This window comes from Emiliania huxleyi (genome assembly GCF_000372725.1).
Source record: "Emiliania huxleyi CCMP1516 chromosome Unknown EMIHUscaffold_18, whole genome shotgun sequence".
In the NCBI taxonomy this organism is placed as follows: domain Eukaryota; phylum Haptophyta; order Isochrysidales; family Noelaerhabdaceae; genus Emiliania; species Emiliania huxleyi.
The window spans coordinates 417,440-439,583 of record NW_005200784.1 but is presented as its reverse complement, the minus strand read 5'-3'; the positions used below and the strand labels follow the sequence as shown (position 1 = coordinate 439,583).

Sequence of the window (22,144 nt, the reverse complement as noted above, 5' to 3'; positions counted from 1 at the left end):
CTCCCGGGGTCTGCAGCTTTGGCGCCGTAACGCACGCTGCTCAAGCTCCTCCTGCCGCCGGACGACGGGCCAACCTCCCAGCTCGACGCGCGCAGCTCGCACCTCTGGTCCTCATTCTCGGTGCCCGGCTTGGTGGACCAGTTCTACGACGGCCCGTGGCAGAACAGCCGCAATGGCCTCGTGCTGGTGCTTGTGATGCAGTGCGCGCAATCCTCGCCCGAGGAGGAAGTCACCAGCCTCTACTTTGAGAAGTCGCTCATCGTCGCCATTCTGCAAGCCGACGAGACGCCTTTCCCTGCGTTACTCTACGTGGCGGACCCGCTCTGCAGCCCGGACGGGCCGGGCAACGCTGCTGCGCACGAGTTCATCACGCGCGCCTTCCTCGACTGCCCCACCTTCCAGGCATACTGCGCCTTCTGGAGCAAGCCGCCGGCGGTGGTGATCGCGGGTCCTCGGGATGCTTGAGAGAGCAAAAAGACACAGGATCAAACAAATAAAACGGAGTCGGACAGCTCTCCTCTTCCAGGAGATTGGTGTCTAGATAAAAGTCGCTAGGTTTCGCCACATGGTGCCCTTTCCGCGTCATCACACACGCCGTCCCCCGAGATACGGCTATCTAAACGGCTCTAACACGCGCAGTGAACACGGCTATAAAGTTTTAACTTTATACATACGTCGACGTGTGTGTTGCCCTCAATGTGTGACATTTTGGTTTTTTGCAGCAGCTAGTACTGACAGACATGTCTCAAACCCGACTAACAATCCTTGTGCGGGGCGGCGTCACAGCTGTACGTGCCAAGGCAGGGCGATCCGATTGGCCACAGGCACTGAAGCCCATCGCGCCGCTTTGGGTTGGGGTTGCGCACATTGCACTGCTGTTGCACGCGGCGCACCGTCTTTAGCGAGCCGTCGAAGCGGGTGAAGCTGAGGGAGGACTCGGCCTCGTCCGCCAGGGCGCTCGCCAGAGTGATTGGCATGTTGCGCCGCCGGGTGGCTTCGTCCCGCTCCTCGATGTGGCTCAGCCACGAGCGCGCCACACGGAGGCACTCTGGCATCGCCTCTGGCACGGCGCCGTTAGGGGCTGTCCCGGCTGCGCGCTCCGCGTTGTCGAGCACGGCCCTCATCGTCGGAAGCTGCTGCACCGACCGCTTGAATCGCGGGTTGGACCACGCTGTCACGTGCACCGACTCCAAAGCCACCTCCCTGCCCCCCACCTTATACCCTCTCGCCAGCTGCTCGACAAGCCGCGCCCAAGGATACCCCCTGCAGCTTCGGTTCGCGCGGGCGCGGAGCCAAGCCTCGCGGTCCGCGATGGCCTCCCACGGGAAGGGGTAGGCGCGCATGCTCGTGCCGATCGTGGCGAGGCCCGGGTGCTGCCGTTGCAGCTCGAGCGGCAGGATGCTGGAGTGCCAGTCCCACTTGTTTGGCGAGCCTACGCGGTGCAGAGAGGAGTGTCGGCCACAGCCTCGTGTGCAGCCAGAATGGAGAGCACTTGTATGCCGCGGCCGCCAGTTGAAATGCAGGGATGTGTGCTTGGTATCTAGGGCGGCGGTCCGTCCCACGATCGGCCGAGCGCCTCCCACCACGCGCGGCCAAAGGCGGAGTTCGGGCGCGCCATCATCGCGCCATTGTTGAGCCGGGGTAGATGCTCGACCGAGACGATATCTTCACGCGCATCCACCCCGATGGTGAAATCGCTGCGCCTGTGCGCCGCGAAGTATGGCCGCAACACAAAAACGTCCGAGTCGAGGTAGACGCCACCCTCGCTCTGCAGCGCGTGCAGCCGCAGAAGATCGGAGACGTGCTGCAGTTTGATCTCCCCGCGGCGCAGCTTGGCGTCGAGCGTGTCGCGAGAGAACCCGCCCCCGAGGCGGGCCACGGCGTCAGCAAAGGAGGAGCCGCCGCGGGACATGTTGGTGGGTCGAATCCGCACGCCCAATGCCGCGAGGCACTGGCGATACCCAAAGGCAAAGGGGCCGCAGCCCGGGCGGGCGCGCCAGGCAGCCTCCCATCCCTGAGCCAACCACGCCAGGGACGTGACGTGGTAGTTCATCTCTCGAGGCCGCAGCATCAGCACGGCCGCGAGGAGGGACACCAAATCTTGCACCGGCGGGCAGGCCTCGCCCACCCACACGCGATGCAGCAGCGGTGGGACCTCGCTCGCCGAGGGGACGGCGGAGACGGGCGGGGACGGGCTGGCTTCGGCCATTTTTGCCGGCGGCGGCACCGCGGGCTGGCACAGCGTCGCCACGTCTTTGATCACCCGATCGCGCACTGTCTCAAGCCCGCGCTCTGCACACAGCCGGTGCAGCGACGAGTGCCACGAAAAGAACTCGCACGCCTGCGCCGTGGAGAGGATGGGCTGCAGGGGAGAGAGGCCGCCCTCCAAGTTTATCCGCGGATGAACGGCCGCCCTATATAAAGAAACAAAACGAAAAGCACAAGCGTCGACGGCCCGCCTTGTCGTGGCTTAGACTCCTGTGAGATTGAACTTTGAAGCGTTGCGCACTTCCTTCTAGTTCGCATTCAAAAAAATGCATGACCGACGTCGCGGTGTTTTGAAGCGAGCGCTGAGGCCACGGTCACCCGCCCGGCAGCCTCCTAGGCGGCCTCTCCCCTCTCAGCTTCCACTCCGGGACCGAGAAAGGCAAGGAGACGTGGCGGGTGTAGTTGCCCCGACGCGGGCTAACCAGCCGGGACGCGGCCGGCTCGGATGCAACAGCGGTGCCGCCCGCGGCCGCAACCTTCTGGGCGAGCTCGAGGAGCTGCGCGTGCGAAAGGCTGGACAGACGCTCTGCGAGGCTGGAGGGGGTGGCGATGTCGGTGCCGTTAGATCGCGGCGACAGAGGTTCGTGGATTGCACGCCACCCCTGCGAAGCCTTAGTTCGAGCGAGGAGCTGCAACAGCGTACGCACCCGTGCCGCGAGCGGTTCCGAAGGCAAGCACCAGTGCCGGCAGTCCGCCACTATCGTCTGCCTCGGATTTCCCCACCCCCCCTTGCGCACCGCCTTGATCCCAGGGTGCGCCGCCCACTGCGACACCGAGTCGTCGAAAGTGGCGAGCACCGGCCAGCCCGCCTCCGCCGCTACGGCGTTGCCCGCGGTGCGGCGCGGATTGCCGTGCGCGAACTCTGCCCCGGCTGGGCCGAGCTTCACACACGGGTAGGAGGAGTTGGCGCCTGCGCCCAGTGAGCCTGCGCCGGCGAGTGGGGGCCCGCGCCCGACGTTCTGATCAACGTTGCTGAACTCGCCCGAGGGGGTGTCAAAGTGACCCGCGAAGTATTCGAGCCAGAGGACCACACCGCCTACGAGGCGTCATGGGAGGGTATTGGACGAGTCCGAAGCGAGTCCCATCTTGGAGGCGAGAAGCCCCGCCGCGGCGCGAGAAGCCGTCGAGCCACTGGCTGCGCCAACCGCGGATCTTAGTGCGGACGGCGTTAGCGTCGAGCGGTAGGAAGGCGCCCACACCAAAAACCACTACGTTTGCCTCGCCGATCAGCTCAGCCTCGTGCGGCGCAACCGTGCTGGCCTGCAGATATCGTAAGGCCTGATATGAAATATCTGTTGCCTGCTTTACTAAGGGGAGGAATATCGCTGATCGCTCTCATTGCTGAATACCGAGCAGCTCCCGGGTGGGAAGATCGAGGGGCGGGCCTCGGAGCACCTCCATGACCCACTTGTTTAGCATCGTGAGCGCAAGGCCCATCTTCGGGTCACGCAGCGTCACGCGCTTGTACTGGTTGACGCAGTCCCAGTGCGGACAGCGCCAATACCGATACCGAGGCTCGGCGTCGATGACGAGGCCAGGCTGCACGCTCAGCAGGCACACGAGCATGTGGAAGAGCTGCCGCACAAGTGAGTCGCCCAGAAAAGAGATTGTGGTGCCATTGTGCCGCCGGAGAAGCGCGCCGGCCTCACTTGTGGGCAGGAGGAGCTCTGGCTGGACACCGCGATCGCACTGGCCCTCCGACTCCTGCGGGGGCGACCGCTCCTGCATGCGTGCGCTGAAGTCGCAGGGCGTCGGCAGCGTCATGCGTTGCTGACTTTTACTGTGCGCGACACTTGGTTTGGGGACGGCGCCGGTCGTGTCCCCAAAACGGCCAACAAAAACGGCGCCGCGCACGGGACTGGCGCGGATTGGCACTAACACACACCTTCTACGATTGTGAGCGATCGAGCTCGCGCCTGTACAAGATCACGGAGCGACCGGAGCCCCCCCCCCCCCCCTCTATCTTTGGTTGGTACGATTGTGAGCGCAGCCGCTCGTAATCATAGAAATTCTACAGGATTGTGAGCGCTCGGAGGCAACCCCAGACTTTGCTCGGATTGTGACGGTGAGCGCGTTGGCCGTTGGTAGTAGTCGTGGGTGGGCGTCACCAGTCACATTGTGAGCGGAGCCGCTTGCTTGTAGTCCTAGAGAACACGCCCCAACTCGGCCCAAGACGCTGTCATGCTGGTGTTGGCAATCGTGCAGGCAGTAACAGCACCCCCACCGCCAGTCGGCTGCCGAGGCCACTGCGAGTGCAAGACGCAGCCCATGGGAAGCGCCAGCTGGCCGTCGTGCGACCTTTCGTGTTGTGTAGTTGTGTATGGACGCGTCCAAACTTAAATTTCGCGTCGCCCATGCCCTTTGATCGCGCGGCACGCCGGTGGCTCGCCGACAGCACGGCCGACAGCACGGCCCTGCACCGTCGGCCAAAGCGGGTGCGAGTCCGACCGGGGGAGACGCTTCACTTTGACGGGTTGCCCAAGCCGTGGATCCGGCCAGAGGCGCACGCAACTCGGCTCGGCAACGTCTGCCTCCAACTCAACAAGAAAGGGGAGTGGCAGCGTCTCTTCTACCGCAACAGTCCCGATACGCTGCGGTCAAAGACACCGCCCGCTCGTATCCGATTGCGACCGGCCAAATCGATGCTCTGGGTCCAGATCGTCGTCCCGCCGGCAATTGCGCTCACAGGGAACATCAGCTGGGAGAGCAAGGCTACCATGCTCCTGACTGCCCCCAGCAGCAACCCAAGCCACCAGTTCTTCGACGCGCTCCTCCCCCTCTTTGTGGGCCGGCCTGACCCGGGCGTGCCTCCGCACGGGGGCGGCCTCTTCCTCATTCCCTTTGACGACGAGTGCCGCTCATGGTTGTGCTATGTGATTAAGTAGAAGCACATGCACATGCAGAGAAGCGCACGCAGAGGTGGAGGGTCACCTGTCTTGACACCCCCCATCCAGTGCCGTGCCTCACGAGCCGGGGCCGCCACAGGTGCTCTCATACATGGTCTCGCCGAACGGCTCTCCGCCGCAGCTGCTTCGCACGACCGACGGGCAGTGCCTCTGCTTTCGAGAGCTGATCATCCCCGTATACAGCCAGTATCGCTCCGTGTCGCCCGAGACGACGCCGCAGCACGTCAATTACCTCCGCAGGGTAATGACGCGGCAGCTGCCTCCGCCCCGCCGCAGGGCCGCTTGGGTCTACGCGCGCGACCGATGCGAGCGGCGGCGGTGGAAAGACGCGGCGCCCTTCGTCGAAGGGCTACGGAGGAGGGGCTGGGCAGTGGTCCAACCCGCAGACCTGCTCGCGTCGGCGCCACAGGAGCTGTGCCGCAGCTTTAACGAGGCCGACCTGATCGTAGCTCCACACGGCGCCCACATGGCGTACACCCTCTGCGCACGGCGCGATACGGTGGTCGTCGAGATGGCCTGTACCCAAATCCGCGACTGGCTCGCGAGCCCCGGCGCCGGCCCTTACCACACCGCTCTCGGCCTCCGGTACCAGTTCTGGGTGGGAGGGCCGCCGCACGGCTCACCCGCGTGCAATGTGAGCAAGTCCTTCTCCTTGTTGACGCGCGGAAGGAGTACGCTTGCGGTCGACAGCGACTTTGACGCGGGCTCTGAAAACCTGCTCACGTTGGTCGATAAGCTGTCGCGTCCGCCCCCTGGGCCGCCTGAGCCGTCGCCAGCGAGGCTGGCACGCGAGTCGCCCGCGATCGTTCTCGTCCTTATATGGACTCCCCCCTCCAAGGCGGTGGTCCGCGCAGTGATCCGGAGCACGCTGCCGGAGCTGACGAGGGGGGAGCCAATCGAGGTGCGCTTCGCGCTCGGCAACTCGCCGGTGCCGGAGGTGCGAGCAATGCTGGCGACCGAGCAGGTCCGGTGCGACGATTTGGCCCTCCTCGCCTTCAACGAGACGGAGGACAAGGGCTTCGCTCGCTCCAGCAGCGTCAAGCTGTGGCACACATATGCGTGGGCGCTCGAACGGCGGCCCGCGGCGGAGCTCATCTTCAAGCAGGACTCGGACGCGCTCGTCGACTGGCGCCGCGCGCTCCGGGCGATGTTGGCTAGTGCGAGCCTCGGCGGGGAGACCGTCCCCTTCCGACACCTGTTCCTGGGCCGCATCTGCCAGCCAGAGCAGTGCCCTGTCATGCTGAGGACACACGGCGCTTGCGTGGCGGGCATGGTGCTCGGGCTGAGCCGCGACGTGGTGGGGTGGATCCTGCACGCCGCCTCGCCGCCCGTGACAACCGATGACATCAATGTGTGCACCTGGGCCGCAGAGTACGACGACCACCACCCGGGCGATCCACCACCCCCACCCGGCAAGGCGAGCTGAAGACCTCGAGGGCTCTCACGTTTGTGCGTGTAGCTACGTAGGCGCCCTTCTCAACCGGCACGGTATCACCCTCGCCGGGAGGGACGTGAGCCGCGCGCCGTGGCTGCACCCGCTCAAGAACCCGCACGCCTACTTACGCTGCTTCCTCGACCGCGAGCACGGCTGCTCGCTGCGCGACCCCGAGCAACTTCACTTCCAGCTGCCGCTGAGGGCGAGGTGGTCGCCACCACCGAGCGTGAGCACGCTGTTATGAAAGGTGAATACAACAAACAGATCCGTTACACGTGTGCGTATGTTGGATGTCTGCTGTCTCCTTGCATGTTAACGTACCGTATACTGCGCCGGGGGGTATGCCTAACTTTGGTGCTTTGTGTGGGTCGCGTTCCCATGGTAGTTGTGTGGCTGAAGCCCTCGCCGTTTGTCGGGGCACGCTATCCTGTGTAGTCAGGGCAAGTGGGGGCGGGGTGGAGTGCCCAGAGTCTATACCCTGGGATCTCTCCGCCCAGTCCCAGTCCGGGGGTGCGTCGAACCTTCCATCACCCTGGCTAGCCCCTGCTCCTTGGGGGAACGTCCGGGTGTTGGAAGTAAAGATAATTACTTTTTTTTAACGTACCGTATACTACACAAGTTGCAACTTCATTCAGCTGGTGTTATTACAATATCCTACGACACAGCGCGACAGCGTCCGCGAGCGGTATCTCTCTCGCCCTCTCTCGCGGTGCTCCTGCCCTCGATTTCGGCGGCGTCACAGAAAGCGGCGGAGGGTTGCGATGAGCCGCTCGGTCTGAGCGAGAGTGCCGATCGAGACGCGCAGCCCGAGAGTGCCGCTTGCGTCCTTCTTCGGGCGGACGAGGATGCCTACGGGGCCGCGCCACGGGGACGCGTCACGGGCGCTGCCGCGCGTCGGTCTGGGCGGCGGGCGAGGGTGTGTCGCCCTCCGCACGCAGCGCCTTCTCGGTGGCGGTCGGGTCGGGGAAGTAGCAAAAGACGTAGTTGGCCGCCGATGGCCAGAAGGCGACGCCCGCCTCGGCGAGGAAATCCTCGAGCGCAGGGCGCGCCTTGTTGTTGTGCTCCGCGACAAAGTCAGATACGTACTGCGGGTCGTCGAGAGCCGCTCGGAGCGCCACGACGGCGAGCTGGTTGATGTCGTACGGGCCGCGCACCTGTCTCCACGCCAGCGGGTGTGAAGGTTCGCACACCCTCGCCACGGTGGCGCGCGGGCGGCCGCGCACGCAGCAGAGCGCGTTGATGTTCTCTTCGGCGGAGAGGATGTACCCGATCCGGAGGGAGGGGAGGCCCCACGTCTTTGAGAAGGTGCGCGTGACGAAGAGGTTGCGCAGACGCCCCACCTCGGCCGCCATCGAGCTGCCGGGCGGCATGAACTCGTAGTAGCACTCGTCGACGAGCACCGCGGCGTGCGGCGCCGCCTCGGCGATGGTCACCATGTCGGCGGTCGGGATGGCGGTGCCGGTCGGGTTGTTTGGGTTGGAGAGGACGATCAGGCTCGTGGCGGGCGAGACCGCGGCGAGCACCTCGGCCGTCGGGAAGCCGGCCTGGAGCGGCGGCCCGAGGACGGTCAGGGGGGAGGGAGGGTCGGGGGGGAGGGAGGGTCAGGGGGGGAGGGAGGGTCGGGGGGAGGCGTCGCGCCTCGCGGGTGAACCACGGCCGCTTGATCACCAGGTCCTCCGCCCCGGCGGCTTGCTCGTACATCGCGAAGGTGGGCGCCGGAACGATCGCCTCCGTACCGCCGGGGCAGCAGCAGCGCACGATCAGGTCGATGCCCTGGTCCGACCCGTTTGTAAACATGCACTGCGAGGGCGGCACTCCGGCGTACGCCGCGATCCTCTCGTTGATGTCGCCGTACTGAGGGTACTGCTGCGTCGTGCCGGACGCGACGTGGGCCGTGATGGCGGAGGTGACGTGCGGCGGCGGAGGGACGGTCCTAGGGGCAGGGGTAGGGGGCAGGGGTAGGGGGCAGGGGTAGGGGGCAGGGGTAGGGGGCAGGGGTAGGGGGCAGGGGTAGGGGGCAGGGGTAGGGGGCAGGGGTAGGGGGCAGGGGTAGGGGGCAGGGGTAGGGGGCAGGGGTAGGGGGCAGGGGTAGGGGGCAGGGGTAGGGGGCAGGGGTAGGGGGCAGGGGTAGGGGGCAGGGGTAGGGGGCAGGGGGCAGGGTAAGGGTCAGGTTCAGTCAGGGCAGGGGCCAGTCAGGGTCAGGGCAGTCAGGGTAGGGTCAGGGTCAGCTAACCTCTCGTTGAAGTCGAGCAGCAAGTGCTGGTTGGCGGAGCGGCCGTCGAGCGGAGGGAGGTAGGGGGTGAGGCGCTGCAGGTGCGGCTTGATGACGCAGCCGGCCGAGCTGCCCTCTGGCGGGGAGAGCTGTGCCAGCGCCGCCGCGTGCAGCGCCTAAGAGAGGCGAGGCGAGGCCGGGGGAGGGAGGGGGTGGGAGAGGGGGGGGGGGGGGGAAAAAAGGGGGAGAGAGGTATGGGGAAGAGGTGGAGAGAGAGAGAGGGGTGGAGAGGGAGCTGGGAGGAGATGGCGCCTCGTTGCACGCCGCGAGGACGCGCCCGCGCGTCTCGCCGTGGTTGCGCCTGCGGGTGACACGTCCAGGGCAGGTGACGGACATGCCATGCACGCTGCCGCGCCTCGCCGAGGCTGCGCATGGTCAGCGGCTCGCCGCGCCAGCCGGTCATCACGCCGCCCGCGCCGAGCAGGACGGGCACCAGCGCCGCGTAGTCGTACACGCCGAGGTCCGCCTGCGGACGCGGCGCCGCCCAGCCGCTCTCCTTCTCTCCCTCCCCGCTCCCTCTTCCGCTGCTCGCCTCTCTCGCTCCGCTGCTCTCTCGCGCCGCCTCTCTCGCTCGCCTCTCTCGCGGCGCCTCCGCCCTCACCCTCCTCCGCCCTCACCCTCCTCCGCCCTCACCCTCCTCCGATCTCGGCTGCATCTCGCGGCGCGCCTCGCAGACGAGGTGGGGGCCGAACCCGCTCGCCACGAGGGCGTACGCGTAGCAGTCACACCCGTACAGAGGCCGCTTGACCGCGCCGCGCAGCCGGCCAAAGGCGGCCGCCTCTGCCCCCGCCGCAAACATGTGCGGCGTCGTCGCGTATAGCATCGCCTCGTCGAGCCGGCTCGCCTGGCGGACGCGGCGCTTCCCGTCTCCGCGCGGGACGCCTTCTCTCATCGGCTGCTGCTCTCCTCGGCTGCATCTCGGCTACGTCTCGCCTCGCCGTCCGCCTCGACCGGCTCGCCGTTGAGGGTGGTGCCGCCGCCGACGACACCAACCCAGCGCTCCTGCAGGACGGGCTGGTCGATGACGCCGAGCACGGGCACGCCCTCTAGGCACAGCCCGATCAGCGTGCCGAAGAGCGGCTTGCCCGTCACAAAGCTCTTGGTGCCGTCAATCGGGTCGAGCACCCAGCAGAAGCGCGCGTCAGCACGGAGCGAGCCGAGCTTTTCGCCGAGCACGCCGTGCTCGGGGTAGCGCGCCTCGATCAGCGCGCGCATCGCAGCCTCGGCGTTCCGATCCGCCGCCGTCACCGGGCTCTCTGCCACAGGCCGGCCCGGCTCGACCTTGGAGTCGACAACGAGCCGGCGCTGCCGCCAGAAGGGGAGGATCTCGCGCCGCGCCGCGTCGGCCAGCTCGTTGGCGAAGGCCTTGAGCTCGGCAGAGAGCGCGGCGGGCAGCGACACGGAGGCGAGGTCTTTGGAGGCGGAGAAGCCCATGTCCATGCGACGCGGGCCGACACCGAGCTCGTTACAAGAGAGAATTTTCACGCGTGTTCACAGCCTTGTTATTGAGAAGAAAATACCTCTATCGCGCTGTGCGCTGGCCTGTGAGAGGTCTTCACATGACCCAAGCATCTGCACCGTGAGGTGTGATACATTGGCGCGTAAAGGGTCAGTCTGGAGTCGCGTGCCTCCACAACGGAAGAGCTACGCAGTACCTGACATCCCCTGGGGTCTTGCCACTAAAGGCGGACGGAGGGTTGGGACTCAAACAGCTTGGTTGGACGAACTGCAGGTCCGGAGGTAACCTCAACGTCCTGCAGCCGGCCGCGGCGCCGTAAGCGGATCGCACCTCAGACCAGAGAAGAGAGGTGGAGCTCACCACACGTAGAGCACCTACCGCCGCGTAGACGACGCGGGAGTCTCCCCCACATAAAGAGGGGGGGAGAGGTAAGTAAGAAGGGCCGACGACAGGACCCATTACGCGAGCAGAGGCTCGAGCTGACATCGCCGTGAGAGCCACGGTGAATCCCATGCTAGGGTTTGCTAGCGCGAGAGCTTAGCATGCCACCAAGGAGAGGGTGGGTGGGAACCAAAGAGAGATGGCGCAGCCGGAGGGCTGGCTCCGTCAGAGAGGATGGAGCGGCCACAGAGGTGGCGCGGCATCAGGTCCCATGAGCAGGGAGAGAGCGCAGCGAGAGCGCCGCGAATGAGGAGCGAGGGCCAAGCGCGCTCGCGAAAGTAGGCGGCGAAAGCGCGCACCAGCGGAAGTGCAAGTTTGGTGTTCACAGCAGCGGAGGCTGAGTGAAGACCGCCCCTCGCGGAGCGACGCGGGTCGCGCGGCGCGCGCGTGTGCGAAATGCGACAAAAGACGAAAGACGACAGGCGCCTGAGCGCTGTACGCCTGAACTTTTGTCGCCGCAATCGCCACCGCCGCCATCTTGACGAGCAGCGCGAGCGCGCTCGTCGGCGGCCAGCCGTCGCGGGCCGGGCCGAGCCCGGCCTCAACCGGCCGCGCCGCCGCAGCAGGCCCGGAGGCCCACATGGCGGCCGACCAGCTGATAAGGATGAAGGCTCTTCTTGTCTCCCTCTTCCACAGCTGCGCGACCTGCAGCGCGACCTGCAGCGCTGGTACGAGGCGGTGGACGGCGCTCTGGCCGACAAGCGCTGCCGCCTCCTCCTCTACAGCTGGCTAGAGCGGGCCCAGACCAGTGAGTGTTGTGCGAAGAAAGAAAGATAAGAAGTGGCCCCTCCGAGCTGGGATAGGACCGCCGCAAGCGGCGTGGCGTGGGGCGGTTGAGCATCCCTCCGGGGGCCCCTCTGCGCCGGGGAGGCGTTGTTGGAGGCTAGGACACAAGCGTCCGTCGCCCTTTTCAAACTCGGGTCCCACTCCGCTACGCTCCGACCCAAATTTGGAGGGCCATGAAGTTTAAGGTGTTGCTGCGCAAAACCAAAAGGGGCGGGGCGCGGGCGCCGCGCGCGGGGGACCGAGAGTTCTTTTTGGGGAGATCAGACCTTTCGGTGGTTCATGCTTTCTATTTCTATCTATCATGCTTCATGACACGACACGCGGTGGTGGGAGCTGGTGGAGCTGTCAGCTGATCGATCCAAGCGGGTGGGGAGTGGGGGGCTGGGCATGCAGGTCTCTGACGTGGTGCTGCCGCTGTATTCGCTGAAGAAGAGAGGTGCGACTTGATTGGAGGCACTGGAGGTGAGGGTGGGGAAGGGAAGGTTGGGCCGGGCCGTGAGGGGCTGATGGCGCTGGCCAGCGCGGGGTGTGAGATGTCGTCGTCGTCGTATACTGCTGGCCCTCGCCCTCAGTTGCCAGGGCTGTGGGCTGCAGAATTGGCGTCTGTGGCGTCTACGCAGGCTCTGCAGCGTGATGGCTGGCGGGACTGCGAGGCTGGCGGCAGCGGAAGGAGAGGCTGGGCACACGAGCCAGGAACAGGCTGGTCAGGTCCGTAGGTGGCTGCGCTCGAGGCGCGCGCGCGCATGGCGGGCCGAGCAGCGCCGGATCGCCCATGTTTAGCGTTTGCCAAACTTGAACCGACGTTCTTCTGCTCGGATTCCGTGGTTTTTGCACGGTATTCGGATTTTCGCTATTTGGTCGTGTGGGTGTGATTCCGGGATTAGTCAATGGTACCGCGTCGGCGACGCGGGCGCCTTGCGGGCAGAGCCCTGAGCCACCCTTATGTCTTGTCTCTTGCGCGGTCAAAACACACAGCCAAGGGAGGGGAGGGAGGGAGGGGAAGACGGCACGCCGCCACCAACCACACCAAACGAGGCGCGTGTCCTATTCGGTTGGCTGTTGTTTCAAATTTTCATGAATTGTTTCAATTTTCGTGTTTCATGCCCTCGGCCGTCCCTGAAAGCAGAAAGAAGCTGCTTTCTTTGTTTGTTTGCTGTTTTCAAGCTGCATGCAGTCCCTCATCCAACGAAAATAAAAGCAAAAGTGTGCTTGGATCAATATTGACCGCGCAAGATAAAAGGGTGGCTAAGGGCTCTGCCCGCAAGGCGCCCGCGTCGCAGACGCGGTACCATTGACAAATCTGCGATATACCCCCACACGAGCAAATAGCAAAATCCGAATACCGTGCACAAACTGCGTGATGTCGGCCGGGCAAGCCATCAGCTGGTGCCAAGACGTTCGTACAATTGAGAGAGACCGCCTTGCGCGCAAGGCTCAACGCTCGGGCGTTGACCGCACCGCGTACCCTCCCCACTCCCGCCTCTCATTTGTGTCACACCACGCGGAACGCATCTCCATCGCTTCGGTGAAGGGGGTGAACCGTGCCATCCTCGATCGCCGTGCAAAGCTCGCTTCCGAGCTCTCACGCCGCGCGTAGGGCCCTTAGGGGCCTAGAGAACACAACCCCCTCTCTCTTTTCTCCCAGTAAGCTAAAAGTACGTACAATTGAAGCCAACACGGGATGAGTAGGTTCGGGTTTGGGTGTTTTCAGTGTGTTTCAAGCGAGCCAGCCTGTGGCAGAACACTTCGCTTCGCGCTGCAGCGCTTGGGCCACCGCCCTGGCCGTGAGCGAGCTTTTGCCGGCCACGGCGGCTACCAAGAGGATGGGCCCGGGCTCTGGCGCCGCGAGCACGGTGCCACCTCGACGTGAGTAGGCCTGAAGCCGCCCGGCGCTCGCCGCGCTGCCCACGCCAGAGACTGGCTTGCTGCCGCACCACCTCTCGTGACTGTACTAGGCGGGACGGAGGTCGACACTGGTCAGCACCGCGGCTGGTGACGCCGCGAGGCGCCCGCCAACTCTCGGCGACGGTGAGACGGTGCAAGATGTGCAGCTCTCGGCAGACGTCGAGGCGCTCGAGCTGCGGTGCAACGAGCCGCTCCGCTCCCGTACGACCCGCTTGTACAGTGACAAGTGGCACGGTTCGCTCCCGTCTACACGCTCGACTTCCTCACCAGGGTGCGCCGCTTGCGCGCACGCACACCTTTTGCCCGCCGCACACGCGCACCCTGCCACAGACACGTCGATGTCGCGCACTGCTCAGGTGGGGCAGACGTTCCCAGGCTCGACGCCTGGGAGTGTTGTCCTATCATCCGCGCTCGTCGGCGACTCGACCGACTTCCCCAGCGAGAGTGTTGCGAGCAACAGGGTCGCCTCGGCGGCTTGAGCTGCGCAGCGACAGATCACTCCTCACCAGGCAAGCTGCGGCCCGGACGGCCGCGTCTCGTAGTTGCACACCCGTGGCGACTACGTTCCCGCGGCGGTGACAATGTCCCGTGTTGACGACGGGAGACACTGGTGTCACGCGCCGGCTTGCTTGCGGCTCGGCGCGCGCGCCGCCGCGCGTGGCGGCCGCGTGAGGCGTTGCACACCCTCGTTCGGGCGTGTGTCGTGGCTGTGTTATGTGTGTTTGGTCCTTGCCCCCAGATTTTGTCTTTTTACAATGGGTACTCATGGGGAATGATCGCTGGCAAAAAATAAAGAAGTCGGCGAGCGGTCAAAAATGCGGACGTCCACACCGCAGGTTTCGCGCGAACCCACCGCGCATCACGGCCGCTGATACCCAGCGAGAGCTCGGCTGCTCTCCATGGGATGGGGTTCTGGTGCGGGCAAGGGCAAGATCCTTGCCCCCGCTGCCGGCGACCTGGTTCACGTCAGCGCCCACAACCCGTTTGACGGCAAGATGGTGCTTACCGACATCTCGGGCCTCGCACACAGGGCGTCGAAGAAGCAGCCGAAGCAGGTGGCGCAGGAGGGAATCTCGCAGCGTCAGCAGCAGTATGTGATGCAGCACCTCCAGGGCATCTATGCTTTGGGTGGCAAAGTGTGTCTCGTCCTTGATGGCCGTGCGTACCCGCCAAAGAAGAAGGAGCGCGAGAGGCGGCGCGGGACAAGCCAGCAGGCAGTCGATGAGGCGCTGGCAAAGGAGGCGAGGAACGAGGACGCCTCCAAGGAGTGGAAGGCTGCTGCACGCCCCGCCGAGCCACTCTGGGCGTGGCTGATGCAGGAGTGCATCGACAAGGACATGCCCTTCATCGTTGCACCGTACGAGGCAGACGAGCAGCTCGTGTCCCTGCAGTGGGAGCTGGGGGTGGACCAGGCGGTGATTTGGGCCGCCTCAGAGGACAGCGACCTCGCTGCCTTTGGCGCCCTGGAGGTGATTTACGACTGGAACATCATGTCGCAAACGTACCGCTCCTCCCGGCTGATGGAGCAGGTGGTGGGCAAGCAGGTAGACAGCAAGTTCTCCTTTGTCGGCTGGAACTACGACCGCTTCCTTGCTCTCGTCATTGCCTCCGGCCACGACTACTTCAAGCACAAGAAGGCGGAAGGCAAGCAGGGATGGGGACTTGTGACCGTCTACAACGCCATGAGCGCGGCGCGCCTGCCGCCAGTCTACACGCCAGCAGTCCCGCACCCGCCGCTGCACGACCGGCCGGCTGAGTGGTCAACGGATGCTGCTGTCCTTGGCTACGTGGCGCCCCTGCTGGCGAAGCTGCCGCAGGCAGACCGGGCGACCGTCGGTGATCAGATTGTCGCTGCCTGTCGTGCCGTCCGCCTCCACCCCGTGTACAACCTCACGAGTCTCGGCCCGGAACGCCTGTCCTGGCCCAACCTCTCGGTCGACGTCGCTCAGCCGTTCCTCCAACCAGGGCTAAGCATGCCGCCGGCCGACGCTTCGTGGGCGCAGCAGGTTCCGGGTATCGAGCTCGATGCCGATGCTGCGACGGCAACGAGGTGGGCGCGAGGCGAGGACCGCGTCGACGCGAATGGACAGCTCCACCCTCGCCAGCTACGCGCGCCGCGCGCGCGTGCGCCCGGCGCGGGCGGCGCCGCGCCCGGCGCGGGCGGCGGCGGCGCCGGGGCTGCGAGCGACTCGGAGACCGAGGACGCAGACCCGGCTGTGGCGATGGACGCGTCCGGCGTCAAGCTGAGTACGATCGACACCGTGTCGGACGCCAAGGTGCTTGCCTTCCTCGGAGAGTACGGGGTGGAGGTCTACGCCAACTGGTCGTCAGAGACGAGCCGCGGTGTCGCTCGTCGGCTCCTCGAGCAGTATCCGGATGGCGAGGTGCCCATGCTCAAGCCGAAACACCCGGCCCTACACCGGCACTCGCGCACGAGAACCAACCTCAAACTCGTGCCGGGCGCCCCGCGAGGTTGTTCGGTAGTGTACGACGCGGTCCAGGACCTCAAGCAGTCAGGCTTGTTGCTCGATGCGGCGACGCGTGACAAGTTCCTCCCCTTTGAGAACACGCAAGCTCGAGGCTACCGGCTGTACGACTCCACTTCTGGCATGTCGCGCGCAACTCGCGTCGGCAACTTCTCGCACGCGCACTCGAAGCAGGCCACCCTGTGTACCTCTCTGCATGTGTGTCCCTATAGTGCTCCCTGTCTCACCACTTTGTTCGCGCAAGCCGTAGGTGACGGTGCAGCAAGCCACGTACGAGTCAGCCCCGGGGCAGCTCGACAAGGCCTACGTGTTCCGCATGACTGTTCACGCCTCGATGCGCTCCATGGACCACACCGTCATGCTCGCCGACTTCTTTATTTTTTGCCAGCGATCATTCCCCATGAGTACCCATTGTAAAAAGACAAAATCTGGGGGCAAGGACCAAACACACATAACACAGCCACGACACACGCCCGAACGAGGGTGTGCAACGCCTCACGCGGCCGCCACGCGCGGCGGCGCGCGCGCCGAGCCGCAAGCAAGCCGGCGCGTGACACCAGTGTCTCCCGTCGTCAACACGGGACATTGTCACCGCCGCGGGAACGTAGTCGCCACGGGTGTGCAACTACGAGACGCGGCCGTCCGGGCCGCAGCTTGCCTGGTGAGGAGTGATCTGTCGCTGCGCAGCTCAAGCCGCCGAGGCGACCCTGTTGCTCGCAACACTCTCGCTGGGGAAGTCGGTCGAGTCGCCGACGAGCGCGGATGATAGGACAACACTCCCAGGCGTCGAGCCTGGGAACGTCTGCCCCACCTGAGCAGTGCGCGACATCGACGTGTCTGTGGCAGGGTGCGCGTGTGCGGCGGGCAAAAGGTGTGCGTGCGCGCAAGCGGCGCACCCTGGTGAGGAAGTCGAGCGTGTAGACGGGAGCGAACCGTGCCACTTGTCACTGTACAAGCGGGTCGTACGGGAGCGGAGCGGCTCGTTGCACCGCAGCTCGAGCGCCTCGACGTCTGCCGAGAGCTGCACATCTTGCACCGTCTCACCGTCGCCGAGAGTTGGCGGGCGCCTCGCGGCGTCACCAGCCGCGGTGCTGACCAGTGTCGACCTCCGTCCCACCTAGTACAGTCACGAGAGGTGGTGCGGCAGCAAGCCAGTCTCTGGCGTGGGCAGCGCGGCGAGCGCCGGGCGGCTTCAGGCCTGCTCTCGTCGAGGTGGCACCGTGCTCGCGGCGCCAGAGCCCGGGCCCATCCTCTTGGTAGCCGCCGTGGCCGGCAAAAGCTCGCTCACGGCCAGGGCGGTGGCCCAAGCGCTGCAGCGCGAAGCGAAGTGTTCTGCCACAGGCTGGCTCGCTTGAAACACACTGAAAACACCCAAACCCGAACACCCTCATGGATTGCCGACGGGCAAGCGTCTCATTGGCGCCCCCCCCCCCCCCCCCCCTAAGAAGCCCGTCGATGCAGGGGGCCCGCGCGGCCACGGCCGCAACGACGCGTCGCCGGCGGCGCTCACTCGAGCCCGAGCCCTCCGCGACGGCAACGCCAGGTCGTCGCGTCCGCCCCGCCAGCCCTTGAGCACGCCTCCCGCATACCGATGACTGCACTCGGCGTCCACCGGCGGGGGACCATGGAGGAGCGGTCAGCAGTCTCGACTGCTCCACCGGCTCCTCCACAGGCTCTCGCCGTCGGCCCCGGCGCGCTGCGACGGCGCGCCGCCGGCTCCCACCGCGGCGTCCGAGCTGGAGGGAAAGGTGACGCACCTGATGGAGCTGCTCAAGGCGCATCAGTCGCGGGACGCGGAGGCGTCGCGGCTGCAGCAAGCGCTGCAGTGCCAGGAGGAGGCGGACGCCGCCAAGCTCGTCGAGCTGATGCGACGGCAGGAGGCGGCGAGCGCGGCGGCGGTCGAGGAGGCCAAGGCTGCGATCGAGGCGCAGCTGGTCGAGCGATTCCGCGAGGAGCAGGCGGCGGCGGCGGAGGCGCACTCAGCGCAGCTGCAGCAGCTGAGCGCGGAGCACTCGACGCAGCTGCAGCAGGCAGCGGCCCTCCTGGAGGCGCAGGCGCGCGAGAAGTTTGAGACGGCGGTCGCGCACGAGAGGGTGATTGGAGCAGGCGGTGCTCGCAGAGAGGCTGGTGAGCGGAACCTCTCCCCTCCCGCCTCCCCGCCCGCCTTCCCTCCCGCCTCCCGCCTCGACTCCCCTGCCTCACTCCTCCCGACCCATCCCTCACTCCTCACTCCGCCCGCCTCTCCTCTCCCCTCCCTCCTCCCCTCCTCCCCTCCCCCTCCCCTCTCCTCCTCCCCTCCCCCCCTCCCCATTCCCCCTTCCTCTCGCCTCGCGCCCAGCCCAGCCCCGCCACCTCACCGCCCTCCCAGGCGTATCTCTCCGCCCTCAAGCAGCTCGAGCTCGACGTCGACGTGCTCACACGCGTCCTGGCGCCTACTGTATACTTGATGCAGAGCTTTCCGACGTCATTGTGTTTGCCGCTCCGCGCTCGACGCCTGCCGCCGCGCGCGCCCGCCCGCGCGCCACCCCTTTTGCGCAGCAACACCTTAAATTTCATGGCCCTCCAAATTCGGGTCGGAGCGTAGCGGAGTGGGCCCCGAGTTTGAAAACGGCGACGGACGCTTGTGTCCTAGCCGCCAACAACGCCTCCCCGGCGCAGAGGGGCCCCCGGAGGGATGCTCAACCGCTCCACGCCACGCCGCTTGCGGTGGTCCTATTCCACGCTCGCGGGGGCCGCTTCTTGTCTGCTGTCGGGGAAATTCAAGGGAAGTCGTGGCACAATCGTCGCGCCATTGAACCACGGCCCGCATTTGCCATGTCGGCCGCCTCCATGCTCCGCCTCTGCCTCCTGGTTGTTCCTCGACTCGCAACTCTCACATATGCCGCGCCTCACCTGATCATGCACCTCTCAGTCGCCGGCGTCAATCTCGAGGCCACCTCCAGTGTTCGCAACGCAAGACTTCCGGCAATCGCCAAGCTCTCGTCCAAGGTCAAGCTCCCGGCTATCGATCGGGCCGCAACGCCAAAGGCACGCGGCGGCCTCCTCGTGTACAAGGACGATGCCTGGCGTACGACTCCGTCGCTCACTCCCGACCTTGTCGACGGCGAGATCTCGGACGCTCGCCTGTGAGCCCGCTCCCCGCCTCCCGCGATATATCACCCCGCATTCCCGTTGCCACCATCGCCTCGGCTCGGCAGGGATCGACGCACAATCAACTCTCGCGGCGACACCGAGTGGGCTGTCGAGGCTCCAATCACCTTCAGCTACCGCGTCCGCGAGTGCCCCGACGTGCTGAACCCTCGGTCCGACGCTCTGCTCTTCGGTCACCTGTCCGACGGCGCCACCCTCGCCCATGCGCGCGCTCGCAAGCTGAAGCGCGTCGTCGTCGTCGACTCTGTGGTGCATCAGCTCCATGGCGAGCGCATCGACGCCTACTTCGCCCACCACGACGTCGAGACGCGCCTGTTAGTCCTGCCCACGACCGAGGAGAACAAGAACATGGACATGGTGCTCACCATCGCGGAGGCGATCCACGACCTCGGGATCGACCGCCGTCTCGACCCCGTCATCGCCATTGGCGGCGGCGTGTGCATGGACATTGTCGGCTTCGCGGCCTCCATCTACCGTCGCAAGACGCCGTACGTGCGCGTGCCGACCACGCTGATGGGCTACGTGGATGCCTCCATCGGGGCCAAGACCGGCGTGAATTTCGCGGGCAAGAAAAACAAGCTGGGCGCGTATGTGCCGCCAGCCCTCACGCTGCTCGACCGCTCCTTCCTCGGCACGCTCGACGCGCGGCAGTTGTCGAACGGCGCAGCCGAGATCGTCAAGATGGCGCTCGTCAAGGACGCAGAGCTCTTCTCCCTGCTCGAGGAGCACGGCCCCAGCCTGATCGAGGGCAAGTTCCAGGACCTCCCCGGCGGCGTTGAGTCCAACGCGGTCGGCGCGCCATCCCGCGTGCTCACGCTCGCCATATCCACGATGCTGGAGGAGCTCGCGCCAAATCTGTGGGAGGATTCGCTCACCCGGTGCGGATCCACCCTCGCAGATTAAACTCTCCGCGCGCCCTCAACGACTCGTGCCGATGTGCCCCTCCGGTAGGCTCGTCGACTTTGGCCACATCTTCAGCATGGAGTTAGAGATGGAGGCGCTGCACTCCAGCAAACTCTTCCACGGGGAAGCCGTGGCGATCGACATGGCCCTGTGCGCTTGCCTCGCGACGGTGCGCGGGCACATCGACTCCTCCACTCGCGACCGCATCCTTGCGGTGATGCGTGGCCTCCGGCTTCCCACGTACCACGAGCTGCTCGACGAGAAGATGGCACTCTTCGCCATTGAGGAGCGCATCAAGTTTTCGCAGACAATCAAGATGCCACTCCCCGTCGGCGTGGGCACCTCGCGCATCTATGACGACATCACGTCGGACGAAATTGTGGCGGCGCTGGCCATGGCGAAGCGCCTGCACGCGGAGCCCTAATTCTCGCCGTGAGATCACTGCTGAGCCCGACCACCCTCTTGCTGCTCGATATTGTACTGCGTGATCTGGGATAGGGCGACCCACCCCGCCCCAGTGCCCAGAACCGTGTGTCACCTGTACTGTCAACCAACCTTGCTGTGGACGGGGTGCACGTGTGTGTGTGGTGTGTGTGTGTGTGTGTGTGTGTGTGTGTGTGTGTGTGTGTGTGTGTGTGTGTGTGTGTGTGTGTGTGTGTGTGTGTGTGTGTGTGTGTGTGTGTGTGTGTGTGTGTGTGTGTGTGTGTGTGTGTGTGTGTGTGTGTGTGTGTGTGTGGCGCATGTGCGCACGGGTGCCGGGAGACCGCGCGAACCCCTCTTGTTGCCGTTTTGTACGTCAGCCTTGTACTCTTTACGTAGCAATACCAAACAACTATAACACACTCACACAATCATTTTTGGTATGTGTTTGAGTGTACCTCCATAATAAGCGAGAACGATAAAGAAAGAAAGCCATGAAGGTTCACAAGAAAATGTCAAATAATAAAGAGGTGAGATCGTACTGCTGCTAAGTTACTCTCTGACTCTGTTCCCCTCAGTCTGCGAGATAGATGTGCCACGGCACAAACACCTTTACGCTTTACCCTTTAGACAAACACGAAAAGAAACTACCCGCCCGGCCGCGCGGCGAGCCCGCTCACCCGCCGCTCTCTGGATCTCGATGAAGCTGGCGCTTAAAGCATAAAGGTTGAAGGCCCGGTCGTCGTGTCTGCAGCCCGAGTGCGGACTGTGTTTCAGGATATCGCGGGATTATCCAGCGACAAAGTGCAAAAGCGACGACACGACAATCGACATGGACAGAGGCTCTGGCTGAGAAGACTACACACACCACGTACAAGGCGAGGCCCCCGAGCCCTCCCCCTTCCCAACGACGCGGCGCACACACACATGACAGACAAGGTATAGGGTCCCGTGCTGACGCGGCGCCGGCTACCTGATGGTCATCGAGTTGAGGATCGACTCCTTTGCGGCGGCTCGCTCCTTCTTGGACGCCTCGCCGCCCGAGAGGATCTTCCAGAAGCGGAGCGTCTCGTCGGCCGCGGCGGTGACGACGGTGGTGCCGTCGGGCGACTGCGCCATGTGGAGCACGCGCGAGGTGTGCCCCGTCAGCTCGGCCACCTTGACCATCGACGGGTACTTCCACAGGATGAGCTGGTTGTGCGAGTAGCCGTGCGACGAGACGAGCTCGCGGTCGTGCTTCGCCCACTGAAGCGCGCAGACCTGGCGGACGGGGGTGGGGGTGGGGGGTGGGGCGAGGGTCGGGGCGAGGGTCGGGAGAGGGAACGGCCGCGGCGGCAGCGGCGCGGGAGGGGGGCTGGAGGGGCGGGGCGGGACCTGCGAGTGCGTGTCGACCGCGTTGAGGCACGCGCCGGTCGACGAGTTCCAGAAGCGAATCATCCGGTCGGCGGTGCCTCCGCCCGAGGCGAGCAGGTTCCGCTGCCACGGGCACCACGCGAGGGCCTTGACGGCGGCGCGGTGCTGCTCCAGCCTGCCGAGGGGGGGGGGGGGGTGAAAAAAAGAAAGGAAGGCCTGGCCCCCAAGGGTTTGTTGGGAAAAGGGGTCTTGGGCCTGGGGTCTTTCGGTTTGGCCTGGGCAACGGCTGGTCCCCCCCCCCCTTGGGGGAGGAGGGGTTCCGGTCGTCCCCCAAATTGAAGATGTTTTCCTTTCCCCCCC

At 65.4% G+C, this 22,144-nt stretch overlaps 9 protein-coding genes across 9 annotated transcripts in view; 4 read left to right on the top strand and 5 right to left on the bottom strand.

Annotated features, from left to right (window-relative positions):
- Positions 1–755: 755 nt before the first annotated feature.
- Positions 756–4,032, bottom strand: EMIHUDRAFT_203112 (hypothetical protein; the record flags this gene model as incomplete). The annotated part of the gene is made up of 5 exons (XM_005783407.1): positions 756–1,401; positions 1,563–2,341; positions 2,691–3,304; positions 3,414–3,567; positions 3,664–4,032. 5 exons carry the CDS (start codon positions 4,030–4,032, stop codon positions 756–758), a joined length of 2,562 nt encoding a protein of 853 aa, XP_005783464.1.
- Positions 4,033–7,235: 3,203 nt separating this feature from the next.
- On the bottom strand, positions 7,236–9,650 carry EMIHUDRAFT_426690 (histidinol phosphate aminotransferase). Its single transcript, XM_005783406.1, has 8 exons — positions 9,549–9,650; positions 9,253–9,347; positions 9,134–9,182; positions 8,843–8,997; positions 8,248–8,542; positions 7,833–8,153; positions 7,535–7,763; positions 7,236–7,458 (listed from the first exon to the last, which is right to left on the bottom strand). Exons 2-8 carry the CDS (start codon positions 9,282–9,284, stop codon positions 7,346–7,348), a joined length of 1,194 nt encoding a protein of 397 aa, XP_005783463.1. The 5' UTR covers positions 9,285–9,347; positions 9,549–9,650; the 3' UTR covers positions 7,236–7,345.
- Positions 9,651–10,798: 1,148 nt separating this feature from the next.
- Positions 10,799–11,363, bottom strand: EMIHUDRAFT_203108 (hypothetical protein; the record flags this gene model as incomplete). Its single annotated transcript, XM_005783405.1, has 2 exons — positions 10,799–10,819; positions 11,202–11,363. 2 exons carry the CDS (start codon positions 11,361–11,363, stop codon positions 10,799–10,801), a joined length of 183 nt encoding a protein of 60 aa, XP_005783462.1.
- A 1,564-nt stretch (positions 11,364–12,927) lies between these two features.
- EMIHUDRAFT_449637 (hypothetical protein) lies at positions 12,928–14,245 on the top strand (the record flags this gene model as incomplete). Its single annotated transcript, XM_005783404.1, has 4 exons — positions 12,928–12,953; positions 13,330–13,420; positions 13,523–13,743; positions 13,829–14,245. The coding sequence occupies 4 exons, from the start codon at positions 12,928–12,930 to the stop codon at positions 14,049–14,051; spliced, it is 561 nt and encodes a 186-aa protein (XP_005783461.1). The 3' UTR covers positions 14,052–14,245.
- Positions 14,246–14,371: 126 nt separating this feature from the next.
- On the top strand, positions 14,372–16,375 carry EMIHUDRAFT_203105 (hypothetical protein; the record flags this gene model as incomplete). Its single annotated transcript, XM_005783403.1, has 3 exons — positions 14,372–15,522; positions 15,658–16,142; positions 16,347–16,375. The coding sequence occupies 3 exons, from the start codon at positions 14,372–14,374 to the stop codon at positions 16,373–16,375; spliced, it is 1,665 nt and encodes a 554-aa protein (XP_005783460.1).
- EMIHUDRAFT_449636 (hypothetical protein) lies at positions 16,353–17,214 on the bottom strand. Its single transcript, XM_005783402.1, has 3 exons — positions 17,178–17,214; positions 16,855–17,075; positions 16,353–16,769 (listed from the first exon to the last, which is right to left on the bottom strand). Exons 1-3 carry the CDS (start codon positions 17,205–17,207, stop codon positions 16,547–16,549), a joined length of 474 nt encoding a protein of 157 aa, XP_005783459.1. The 5' UTR covers positions 17,208–17,214; the 3' UTR covers positions 16,353–16,546.
- Positions 17,215–17,391: 177 nt separating this feature from the next.
- On the top strand, positions 17,392–18,519 carry EMIHUDRAFT_352790 (hypothetical protein; the record flags this gene model as incomplete). Its single annotated transcript, XM_005783401.1, has 4 exons — positions 17,392–17,531; positions 17,599–17,662; positions 17,734–18,085; positions 18,327–18,519. Coding segments are annotated over exons 3-4 (443 nt in total), but the record flags the coding sequence as incomplete, so codon positions are not given.
- A 901-nt stretch (positions 18,520–19,420) lies between these two features.
- Positions 19,421–20,435, top strand: EMIHUDRAFT_63753 (hypothetical protein; the record flags this gene model as incomplete). The annotated part of the gene is made up of 2 exons (XM_005783400.1): positions 19,421–19,986; positions 20,060–20,435. Coding segments are annotated over 2 exons (942 nt in total), but the record flags the coding sequence as incomplete, so codon positions are not given.
- A 763-nt stretch (positions 20,436–21,198) lies between these two features.
- EMIHUDRAFT_434346 (hypothetical protein) overlaps positions 21,199–22,144 on the bottom strand; it is a 2,185-nt gene continuing 1,239 nt past the window's right edge. Inside the window, exons 4-5 of the mRNA XM_005783399.1 lie at positions 21,806–21,962; positions 21,199–21,691 (exon numbers count right to left, since the gene is read on the bottom strand). Coding sequence (XP_005783456.1) covers positions 21,401–21,691; positions 21,806–21,962 — 448 coding nt within the window. The 3' untranslated portion in view covers positions 21,199–21,400. The remainder of the gene's footprint in view (positions 21,692–21,805; positions 21,963–22,144) is intronic.

Bases quoted from the DNA above. Each gene is read 5' to 3' on its own strand.
- EMIHUDRAFT_426690 (XM_005783406.1), bottom strand. From the start codon at position 9,284: ATGACCGGCTGGCGCGGCGAGCCGCTGACCAT. The intron at 8,154-8,247 runs GCGCGACGCCTC...CCGCCGCTCCAG, and splicing joins GGCCGTGGTTCACCCGCGAG to GCCGGCTTCCCGACGGCCGA. The intron at 7,764-7,832 runs GTGCGCGGCCGC...GCGTGGAGACAG, and splicing joins ACATCAACGCGCTCTGCTGC to GTGCGCGGCCCGTACGACAT.
- EMIHUDRAFT_449636 (XM_005783402.1), bottom strand. From the start codon at position 17,207: ATGGGCCCGGGCTCTGGCGCCGCGAGCACG. The intron at 17,076-17,177 runs GTGCCACCTCGA...TGACTGTACTAG, and splicing joins GCTCTGGCGCCGCGAGCACG to GTGGGACGGAGGTCGACACT. The intron at 16,770-16,854 runs GTGCGCCGCTTG...CGCACTGCTCAG, and splicing joins CGCTCGACTTCCTCACCAGG to GTGGGGCAGACGTTCCCAGG.